Here is an 11656-nt window from a genome sequence, read left to right as displayed (position 1 = left end):
CAAGTACCGATTGCAATCTATATCAACTGAATTAGATCTGTGTTCTCTTGTTAAAAAAATATGTTCACTACTGTGTGTGTGTGTGCGTGAGAGTTTCATGATAACACAATTTAAATCAGGAGAGGATTTAATAAACTGCACAAAAAGCCTTGTTTCACATAAATATCCCAAATCCATACAGTTTCACCGTCCCTGCACAAAAAAAAGGGCCCAACAGTCATTTCAACATCACCTGTATAAGCCACACAAAGACAATGTTTACAAGAGATTAATTTAAAACAGCAAACACTGAACAGAACAATCTACAGTATTAATAAGACAGTGTTTCATATGGTACCCTATTCCCTATGTAGTGCACTACTTTAGACCAGGGTACATAGGGTAGTGCACCAGGGTCCATAAGGTAGAGTACTACATTAGACCGCGGACCATAGTGTAGTGCACTACTTGAGACCAGGGTCCATAAGGTAGTGTACTACATTAGACCACGACCTATAGGCAAGTGCACTACTTGAGACCAGGGTCCATAAGGTAGTGTACTACATTAGACCGCAGCCTATAGGGTAGTACACTACTTTAGAACAGGGTCCATAAGGTAGTGTACTACATTAGACCGCAGACCATAGGGTAGTACACCACTTTAGACCAGGGTCCATAAGGTAGAGTACTACATTAGACCGCGGACCATAGTGTAGTGCACTACTTTAGACCAGGGTCCATAAGGTAGTGTACTACATTAGACCGCGGCCTATAGGGTAGTGCACTACTTTATTCCAGGGTCACTATATAGGGAATATGATGCCATTTGGGACACAGAGGATGATTGACAGTCAGTAGAGGAGTCTAACCAGAAGTAGTTTATATGACCCTTTATTTATAAAGCCTCCACTCAACCAAGATGGGCTATTTACAAGTCATTTGTTAGAATGTTTCCTACTAAAAACATAATTCTTAAATCTTTATAAACTATTTCCGTGTTTTAAACAAATTAAAACCTAAAACTTAATTTACATCTTGTTTGGCAAAAAGGAAAACTCGACTTCTACAAAATGGGATGATCAAGACGTTGCGAAGTGAAAATGATATTTAACCAAAATCTAATGTTACACATGTTCAATTGTGTTTACAATGAGTTGAATAGTTTCACATTTTTTCAAATCAATATGAACTAAAACAGAAAAGTTGGCCTAAATTCCCCCCACTGCCATTCAGGTAACAATCACCTGTCTTCTCACAGCCCTGTCTGGTATTCCTTTTAAGGAGAACGTAAAAGGTTATAGAGTTTGGGCCTTGAATCTCAGGGAGTGGTTATGATTGAACTGAAATTAACATTCTGTAGTTAGACGGTTTCCTATATGGTGATTGATCTGGTAATAAATACATCTTTCCTCCTCAGTCTGACCCCAGATCTGTTTGTGGTCTTGGCCAACTTTCCTTGCTGTACTTGTCAAGCCCAACATGTTTGATACGACAGTGAGCGACAAGGAGTTGGTATGACGGCACAAACAGACTGGGGAACCAGGCTAAATCTATCCCCCCCCCACTGCAAAGGGGAACTGTTGTGGAGCAATCACCCAAAGTCATCAAGCCAAGCGATCTATAGTCATGTTAAAATATAAACAGGTCGCTAAGCAACGTGGTTCCTAAACATACATGTACAATACTTGCCTGTTGTTAATAATGTTAAGACCACTGCATGGGTTTAAACACCTTAATGTCCTGGGATTCATCCCAAATGGAATCCTATTCCCTATCTAGAGCACTACTTTTGATCAGAGTTCTGGTCTAAAGTAGTTCACTATAAAGGGAGTAGGGTGCCATTTGGGATGAATCTCAGTTAGATTAAGAAGGATTAAGTCATTACTGTATTACAAGGCATCAGAATAACCTTAATTAATATAACCTTAAAAGGGGGGGCAGGTTCTCTAACAGGCTAGAACACAACAAAAACAAAAACACTGTTCCGATTCAGACAACTACGGAAACAACTCCAGGCCAAACTGCACCAAAAGAGAAGTAGAAGAGAGGAGCTCTAGAGCGTCTAAAAATAAATAAATACATGTCAGAAGATTTCAGATGGATCCAATGTTAAGGCAATGCAGTGGCATTATTCCTCTGGGTGCTTATCAAGCCTCTACCCTCCTTTTAAAAGATCATAACAGCTTTATACGTTTTGATGAAATTCTGGACATTCTAATTAAAAGACGACATTTTCACACATAGAATTAAATAAAATGTAAAGAGAGATGTGATAAATTAATCCATGGCCCCGTTCAGCTTCAAAACCCACCCGACAGCAAACAGGCAATGTGTCGCGTTGCAAATCACTAGTGAACAGCAATGGAGACGCATCCCAAAATCTGTTCCCAACACCCTGCAGTACTTCACCATCAGAAACTTGACCAACACCATCGACAACATAACGCAAAGATGTGGGGGGGGGGGGGGGGGAAGCTACCTTCTGTGGACCATTCTTCTAGCATTATTACAACCCTCAGTCAGTGCAATGTTCCAGGTGGACTAGTTAGAGGTTCCCATCACGTTACCGGGAAGGAATAGCTGCCTCCCAGATGACATACTATTCCCCGTGTAGTGCACTACTTCTGACCTGAGCCCTTATGTGCCCTGATTCGGCAGAGTTGGGTATTCAGCTTCATTCACGAGGAAATCGTGGCCCCTGGTCAAAAGTAGTGTACTATGTAGGGAATAGGATGGCATTTGGGAAGTACACCAATATCTCTGGTGCCACCAGGCAAAAATAATGAATCAAACAGGAATACAAATGTATAAAAAGATAAGTGTGGTCCAGAGGAGAGGAGGGGGAGAGGACAGGGGGAGAGGACAGGGGGAGAGGACAGGGGGAGAGGACAGGGTGAGAGGACAGGGGGAGAGGACAGGGGGAGAGGACAGGGTGAGAGGACAGGAGGGGGAGAGGACAGGAGGGGGAGAGGACAGGAGGGGGAGAGGACAGGGGGAGAGGACAGGAGGGGGAGAGGACAGGGGGAGAGGACAGGTCCAGAGGAGAGGAGGGGGAGAGGACAGGGGGAGAGGACAGGTCCAGAGGAGAGGAGGGGGAGAGGACAGGGGGAGAGGACAGGTTAGGGGGAGAGGACAGGTCCAGAGGAGGGGAGGGGGAGAGGACAGGGGGAGAGGACAGGGGGAGAGGACAGGTCAGGGGGAGGGGCCGGGGTAGGGGGGAGGGAGAGGAGGGGGGAGAGGACAGGTCCAGAGGAGAGGACAGGGTGAGAGGACAGGTCCAGAGGAGAGGACAGGGGGAGAGGACAGGTCCAGAGGAGAGGAGGGGGAGAGGACAGGGGGAGAGGACAGGTCAGGGGGAGAGGACAGGTCAGGGGGAGGGGCCGGGGTAGGGGGGAGGGAGAGGAGGGGGGAGAGGACAGGTCAGGGGGAGAGGACAGGACAGGGGGAGGGGTAGGGGGGAGGGAGAGGACAGGTCCAGAGGAGAGGACAGGTCGAGGGGAGGAGGACAGGTCAGGAGAAGAGGACAGGTCAGGGGGAGAGGCTCTTCAGGAGGTTTAGTGAATGTAGGCTCTGTAGACAGCTGACATGTCGTTGTCTGACTGGTCCAGTGCTTTAGCCCTCTTGTAGACCTAGACAGAGACAAATGGTTAATGTATAAAGAAGTGTCGTTGTCATAAAGTGAGACAAAACATACAACTTTATTGTTCACGGAAACAGAATTTGGTCCAAAGAATAGGAGAGGTGTTCCAGAAGAAACCATCTCACTGGATGAGAACACATCAGATGGTCTTGTAGCAGGTCTGATTCTGCTCTGGGAAATATGAGGTTTCAATCAGTGTCTGAGTCCCAGGGGCTTCGTGTCCCTCAGCATCTGTATGCCCCCCCCCCCCCGGGGTCTGTATGCCCCCCCCCAGGGGTCTGTATGGGGACAGGTTATTTTGTCCCCCCACACCAAATGCGATCACGACATGCAGGTGAAAATATCAAAACAAACTCTGAACCAACGACGTTAATTTGGGGACAGGTCGAAAAGCATTAAACATGGATGGCAATGTAGCTCATTGGTTTATAGACGCAGGGCTGCCTCCCCCATCTCCTCATTGGTTTATAGACGCAGGACTGCCTCCCCCATCTCCTCATTGGTTTATAGACGCAGGGCTGCCTCCCCCATCTCCTTATTGGTTTATAGACGCAGGACTGCCTCCCCCATCTCCTCATTGGTTTATAGACGCAGGGCTGCCTCCCCCATCTCCTCATTGGTTTATAGACGCAGGACTGCCTCCCCCATCTCCTCATTGGTTTATAGACGCAGGACTGCCTCCCCCATCTCCTCATTGGTTTATAGACGCAGGACTGACTCCCCCATCTCCTCATTGGTTTATAGACGCAGGACTGCCTCCCCCATCTCCTCATTGGTTTATAGACGCAGGACTGCCTCCCCCATCTCCTCATTGGTTTATAGACGCAGGACTGCCTCCCCCATCTCCTCATTGGTTTATAGAAGCAGGACTGCCTCCCCCATCTCCTCATTGGTTTATAGAAGCAGGTACCCAGCAGGTACCCATCTCCTCATTGGTTTATAGAAGCAGGTACCCATCTCCTCATTGGTTATACCCACGTGGGTGATTGAAAGACGAACTGTCTTGCCGGTTGTCGTGATAATACAACGAGAGTTCAAAGATGAAAAAGCCTGGAAGGAGGAGAGATGACTAGAAACGATTCGCTTGGCCGTTTTATGTGTGGATTAATTGTCGGGGTAGAGGACCTTGTGCATTTCAGGTAAAATAACAACTCAATGTTTATACCCCAGGACAAATTAGCTAGTAACAGCAAGCTAGCTAAATAGGACAAAGTAGCTAGCAACAGTAAGATAACTAGCTAAATTGCATCCATGTTTAATGCTTTTCGACCTGTCCCCAAATTAACGTCATTGGTTCAGAGTTTGTTTTGATATTTTCACCTGCATGTCGTGATCGCGTTTGGTGTGGGGGGACAAATTAGATATACAAACGCTGGCGCACGGGCGCAGCCGGTTTGGGTTCAGTGTTAGCCCTTGGCATCGTAGACGCGCGCGAGCAGTGTGGGTGCAATAATTGAATAACATGGATTTCAAAAGGTATCTTGCGACGCTCGTGTGTCCGGTCTGATCAGCATCTAAGATCGACCCCCAATGCCATTTGGAATCTCATTGGCAGCCATTTTGTGTGTGTGTCAATCCAACAACGTCTTACCTCATTGGCTGCTGCAGCCATAGGAGTCGGGTGATTGGCTGTGTCTCCCATGGAGATGGCTAGCCTCAGATCCTTCTGAATGTGTTTCAAATAGTAGTCTGGTTTGAAGTTGCCCTGTAGGATATCTGGAGAGATCCGGGGGGAGAAAGAGACCTCATTACCAGTGGAGATGTAATGAAACAAATGAACCATGTTGAATAGTTTAAATCATAGACGAGGAAGGTATTACAACATGTACCGATCAGGGGAACTTCTGTAATAGTCAATACTGGGACATCTTTCACAAAACGAGTGAATCTTTTAGGGGTAACACTGGCCCCAAACAGGACACGTTTTTAACTAGGCAAGTCAGTTAGGAACAAAGTCTTATTTTCAATAACGGCCTAACCCTCCCCGAACCCGGACGACGCTGGGCCAATTGTGCGCCACCTTATGGGACTCCCGATCACGGCCGGTTGTGATACAGCCCGGGATTAAACCAGGATCTGTAGTGAAGCCTCTAGCACATTGCTTGTGCAAGTGTTGAATTCACTATGCTCAGAGTTTCCAATTTGCCCCTGGTCTAAAGCAGTGCACTATATAGGGACTAGGGTTCTGGTCTAAAGTAGAGCACTATATAGGGAATAGGGCTCTGGTCAACAGTAGTGCACTATATAGGGAATAGGGTTCTGGTCTAAAGTAGAGCACTATATAGGGAATAGGGCTCTGGTCAACAGTAGTGAACTATATAGGGAATAGGGCTCTGGTCTAAAGTAGGGCACTATATAGGGAATAGGGCCCTGATCTAAAGTAGTGCACTATATAGGGAATAGGGCTCTGGTCTAAAGTAGGTCGCTATATAGGGAATAGGGCTCTGGTCTAAAGTAGGTCGCTATATAGGGAATAGGGCTCTGATCTAATATAGTGGACTATATAGGGAATAGGGTACCATCTGGAAGACAGTGTATTTTCTGCTGACTGACTCAGCAGTGCCTTTAGTCTCTGACTCAGCAGTGCCTTTAGTCTCTGACTCAGCAGTGCCTTTAGTCTCTGACTCAGCAGTGCCTTTAGTCTCTGACTCAGCAGTGCCTTTAGTCTCTGACTCAGCAGTGCCTTTAGTCTCTGACTCAGCAGTGCCTTTAGTCTCTGACTCAGCAGTGCCTTTAGTCTCTGACTCAGCAGTGCCTTTAGTCTCTGACTCACTCTGGCATTTTTGGTCCACGAAGGTGCTGGCCATCTGACCCTGAGACAGGATGTCCAGGAAGGTATGCTGTGATTGGCCTGTGGCCTGGGCTAGGGTCAGCCCCTCGGCGATGGTTGCCATGAAGCTTCCCTGTACCATGTTGAGGATCAGCATCATCCTCGCTGCGTTACCCACCTCACCTGATAACACACACACACACACACGTTAGCCTGCTTCACCTGATAACACACACGTTAGCCTGCTTCACCTGATAACACACAGGAAATTGGATAGCCCTGGGATAAGACACTCGTAAAATTCAAACCATCTACCTAGGAAGAATGAGGTCTTGCCCATGGCCTGGAAACAGGAGCTGCAGTCTTCATAGACCGTCCTGTCTCCGGCCGCTAGGATGACCAGCATGCCCTCGTTAGATACCTGCTGGCTCCCAGCCACAGGAGCCTCCAGGAAGCGGCCGCCCCGCGACGATATCACCTAATGACAGTCAGACAGGAGCCAATCAGACAGTGGTGTGGCAGTAAAGGAGCCAATGAGAGAGCATAGGATAAGATGATTGATGATGTAATGACAGTACCCAATGGGAGAGTGATGATGACCTAGCGACAGTGGGAGTAGCATACACCTGGAATCACAAGCTGTGTGTGTGTATACCTGCGAGAGCTCTGTGTGTGTGTGTGTATACCTGCGAGAGCTCTGTGTGTGTGTGTATACCTGCGAGAGCTCTGTGTGTGTGTGTATACCTGCGAGAGCTCTGTGTGTGTGTGTATACCTGCGAGAGCTCTGTGTGTGTGTGTGTATACCTGCGAGAGCTCTGTGTGTGTGTGTGTGTATACCTGCGAGAGCTCTGTGTGTGTGTGTGTGTATACCTGCGAGAGCTCTCTGTGTGTGTGTGTATACCTGCGAGAGCTCTCTGTGTGTGTGTGTATACCTGCGAGAGCTCTGTGTGTGTGTGTGTATACCTGCGAGAGCTCTGTGTGTGTGTGTGTATACCTGCGAGAGCTCTGTGTGTGTGTGTATACCTGCGAGAGCTCTGTGTGTGTGTGTGTATACCTGCGAGAGCTCTGTGTGTGTGTGTGTATACCTGCGAGAGCTCTGTGTGTGTGTGTGTGTATACCTGCGAGAGCTCTGTGTGTGTATACCTGCGAGAGCTCTCTGTGTGTGTGTGTATACCTGCGAGAGCTCTGTGTGTGTGTGTATACCTGCGAGAGCTCTGTGTGTGTGTGTATACCTGCGAGAGCTCTGTGTGTGTATACCTGCGAGAGCTCTGTGATGGTCTCTGGATCCACGGTAGACATCTCTACGTAACATTTCCCTGGCCTGATGCCCTGGAGCACTCCACTGGGACCCAGCACCAACTGGCAGAGAGAGAGAGGAGAGAAAGAGAGAGAGAGAGAAAGAGAAAGAGAGAGAGAGATATATTATACAACAGTCATACGTTGTGAGATAAATTAGTCACTGCAGTCAGAACTAAAAGGCATTACAATACTTATCACACCAAGCTCACTACCATCAACAACATGGCAGCCTGTCTGTTTAGAACATCTCACTCTCTCACCTGCCTGGAAATCTGGCCTGACTACAAACATCTCCCTCTCTCACCTGCCTGGAAATCTGGCCTGACTACAAACATCTCACTCTCTCACCTGCCTGGAAATCTGGCCTGACTACAAACATCGTCTGTTGAGATGTTTCCTTAGTAACTTACATCCCTGGCAGCCTTGGGGTCTGAGACGCAGGAGAAGGTGATGTCACACATGGAGACCACCTCCGCTGGGGTCCGCCCTAACCTGGCCCCCTCCTGGATGAACAGGTCACACTGCAGCGGGAAGACAACAGGAACAAGACAGGAAGTGAGCTCACAGGAAGTGATGTCACTACAGGACGTTGGTCAAAATCAGCACCAAACCAAAACGTTGTTACTTTACATTATAAATTTTAAAAAAAATGTTTGCATAAAATACTGTACCAAATAACTGTGGTTTAAATAATAATAGTTTTGACGGAATCACAGGAGTAAATTCTGTATCGTATTTTCTCACATGTTGGTTGTCTTGTGGTACCTTTTCTACTGTGCGATTCCACACCGTGACGACGTGGCCCATCTTTAACAGGTTGGACACGATTCCGCTACCCATAAGCCCCAGCCCCAGGAACCCTATCCTGTAAAGGAAAGACACAAGTTTACATTTTTAATCCTTATCCTGATGGACAAAAAAAACACTGGGGCCAGTATTCAGTCATAGAGCTGGTCTAGGATCAGGTCCCCCCTGTCCATGTAATCAATTAGGACCAGTATTCAGTCATAGAGCTGGTCTAGGATCAGGTCCCCCCTGTCCATGTAATCAATTAGGACCAGTATTCAGTCATAGAGCTGGTCTAGGATCAGGTCCCCCCTGTCCATGTAATCAATTAGGACCAGTATTCAGTCATAGAGCTGGTCTAGGATCAGGTCCCCCTGTCCATGTAATCAATTAGGACCAGTATTCAGTCATAGAGCTGGTCTAGGATCAGGTCCCCCTGTCCATGTAATCTAATAGGACCAGTATTCAGTCATAGAGCTGGTCTAGGATCAGGTCCCCCCTGTCCATGTAATCAATTAGGACCAGTATTCAGTCATAGAGCTGGTCTAGGATCAGGTCCCCCCTGTCCATGTAATCTAATAGGACCAGTATTCAGTCATAGAGCTGGTCTAGGATCAGATCCCACCTGTCCATGTAATCTAAAAAGGACCAGTATTCAGTCATAGAGCTGGTCTAGGATCAGGTCCCCCTGTCCATGTAATCTAAAAAGGACCAGTATTCAGTCATAGAGCTGGTCTAGGATCAGGTCCCCCTGTCCATGTAATCTAAAAAGGACCAGTATTCAGTCATAGAGCTGGTCTAGGATCAGGTCCCCCCTGTCCATGTAATCAATTAGGACCAGTATTCAGTCATAGAGCTGGTCTAGGATCAGGTCCCCCTGTCCATGTAATCTAAAAGGACCAGTATTCAGTCATAGAGCTGGTCTAGGATCAGGTCCCCCTGTCCATGTAATCTAATAGGACCAGTATTCAGTCATAGAGCTGGTCTAGGATCAGGTCCCCCTGTCCATGTAATCAATTAGGACCAGTATTCAGTCATAGAGCTGGTCTAGGATCAGGTCCCCCTGTCCATGTAATCTAAAAGGACCAGTATTCAGTCATAGAGCTGGTCTAGGATCAGGTAATGTAAAAGGGAACTCTGAGGCCCCACAGTGTGTAAATACAGATCCTGGTCCACTATATGGGTGCAGCAGGTGACCAACGTGGCACTCCATCATCAAGTTACACTGCAGCAGAGTTGACCAGGGGACGTTTCGTCAACGCCACAACGGCTTGGAAGACCATCGTGAGAAAAACATTATTTTATTCCATTCCTTGTTAATACACACAGAGTGAACAGCCTGTACTACTGATGGAATATAGGAGAGACATGGAGATAACAGTTATATATATTACTACAGTATCTCCTACCGTTTGTCTGTAGGAGTAATACTGCTACATTCATATATATATATTACTACAGTATCTCCTACCGTTTGTCTGTAGGAGTAATACTGCTAGATTCATATATATATATATATATATATATATTACTACAGTATCTCCTACCGTTTGTCTGTAGGGGTAATACTGCTACATTCATATATATATATATATATATTACTACAGTATCTCCTACCGTTTGTCTGTAGGGGTAATACTGCTACATTCATATATATATATATATATTACTACAGTATCTCCTACCGTTTGTCTGTAGGTGTAATACTGCCATTGATGGCAGTGCTGTCTGCAGCTTGGATAGACGTTGACCTCGTGTCCTGTACAGACCAAACAAAAACACCACCGTCATTTTAACAGGCGCACCGAGAGTTCCCGACCACACAGGAGAACAAACATACTGTATCAACTGGGTCTTAATATCTGATCTAGTACTTGCTGTCTGTATGAAAATAAATGCCATTCAGTTTGCCATGTAGGAAGCACCGCGGGGCTCCAAGGACAGACATTCGTGTGATAAATACACACACGTCTGAAACCCACACGGAAAACCAACACTGGCAGTGGCCAGCTGTACCCCTACATAACATACACCTCCAGCTGTACCTCTACATAACATACACCTCCAGCTGTACCCCCCTACATAACATACACGTCCAGCTGTACCTCTACATAACATACACCTCCAGCTGTACCTCTACATAACATACACCTCCAGCTGTACCTCTACATAACATACACCTCCCAGCTGTACCTCTACATAACATACACCTCCAGCTGTACCTCTACATAACATACACCTCCAGCTGTACCTCTACATAACATACACCTTCAGCTGTACCCCCCTACATAACATACACCTCCAGCTGTACCCCTACATAACATACACCTCCAGCTGTACCCCCCCTACATAACATACACCTCCAGCTGTACCTCTACATAACATACACCTCCAGCTGTACCCCCCTACATAACATACACCTCCAGCTGTACCTCTACATAACATACACCTCCAGCTGTACCCCTCTACATAACATACACCTCCAGCTGTACCTCTACATAACATACACCTCCAGCTGTACCCCTCTACATAACATACACCTCCAGCTGTACCCCTCTACATAACATACACCTCCAGCTGTACCCCCCTACATAACATACACCTCCAGCTGTACATAACATACACCTCCAGCTGTACCCCCCTACATAACATACACCTCCAGCTGTACCTCTACATAACATACACCTCCAGCTGTACCCCCCTAAATAACATACACCTCCAGCTGTACCCCCCTACATAACATACACCTCCAGCTGTACCCCCCTAAATAACATACACGTCCAGCTGTACCTCTACATAACATACACCTCCAGCTGTACCTCTACATAACATACACCTCCAGCTGTACCCCTACATAACATACACCTCCAGCTGTACCCCCCTACATAACATACACCTCCAGCTGTACCCCTACATAACATACACCTCCAGCTGTACCCCCCTAAATAACATACACCTCCAGCTGTACCCCTACATAACATACACCTCCAGCTGTACCCCTACATAACATACACCTCCAGCTGTACCCCTACATAACATACACCTCCAGCTGTACCCCTACATAACATTCACCTCCAGCTGTACCTCTACATAACATACACCTCCAGCTGTACCCCCCTACATAACATACACCTCCAGCTGTACCCCCCTACATAACATACACCTCCAGCTGTACCTCTACA

General features: G+C 46.9%; 1 protein-coding gene across 6 annotated transcripts in view; it reads right to left on the bottom strand.

Moving 5' to 3' along the window:
* Window positions 1-109: 109 nt before the first annotated feature.
* LOC109877134 (putative oxidoreductase GLYR1) overlaps window positions 110-11656 on the bottom strand; it is a 28367-nt gene continuing 16820 nt past the window's right edge. For 4 of the 6 annotated variants that reach the window (XM_031814127.1, XM_031814130.1, XM_031814131.1 and 1 more), the window contains 8 exons: window positions 10160-10233; window positions 8433-8553; window positions 8099-8209; window positions 7647-7748; window positions 6705-6867; window positions 6393-6572; window positions 5211-5335; window positions 110-3608 (listed from right to left, as the gene is read on the bottom strand). In XM_031814127.1, coding sequence (XP_031669987.1) covers window positions 3534-3608; window positions 5211-5335; window positions 6393-6572; window positions 6705-6867; window positions 7647-7748; window positions 8099-8209; window positions 8433-8553; window positions 10160-10233 — 951 coding nt within the window. In that variant the 3' untranslated portion in view covers window positions 110-3533. The remainder of the gene's footprint in view (window positions 3609-5210; window positions 5336-6392; window positions 6573-6704; window positions 6868-7646; window positions 7749-8098; window positions 8210-8432; window positions 8554-10159; window positions 10234-11656) is intronic. The other 2 variants (XM_031814129.1, XM_031814133.1) reach the window with 1 other exon arrangement.

This window comes from Oncorhynchus kisutch, unplaced genomic scaffold, assembly GCF_002021735.2.
Source record: "Oncorhynchus kisutch isolate 150728-3 unplaced genomic scaffold, Okis_V2 Okis06b-Okis10b_hom, whole genome shotgun sequence".
Lineage (NCBI taxonomy): Eukaryota > Metazoa > Chordata > Actinopteri > Salmoniformes > Salmonidae > Oncorhynchus > Oncorhynchus kisutch.
This window is presented reverse-complemented; position numbering and strand designations above follow the sequence as displayed.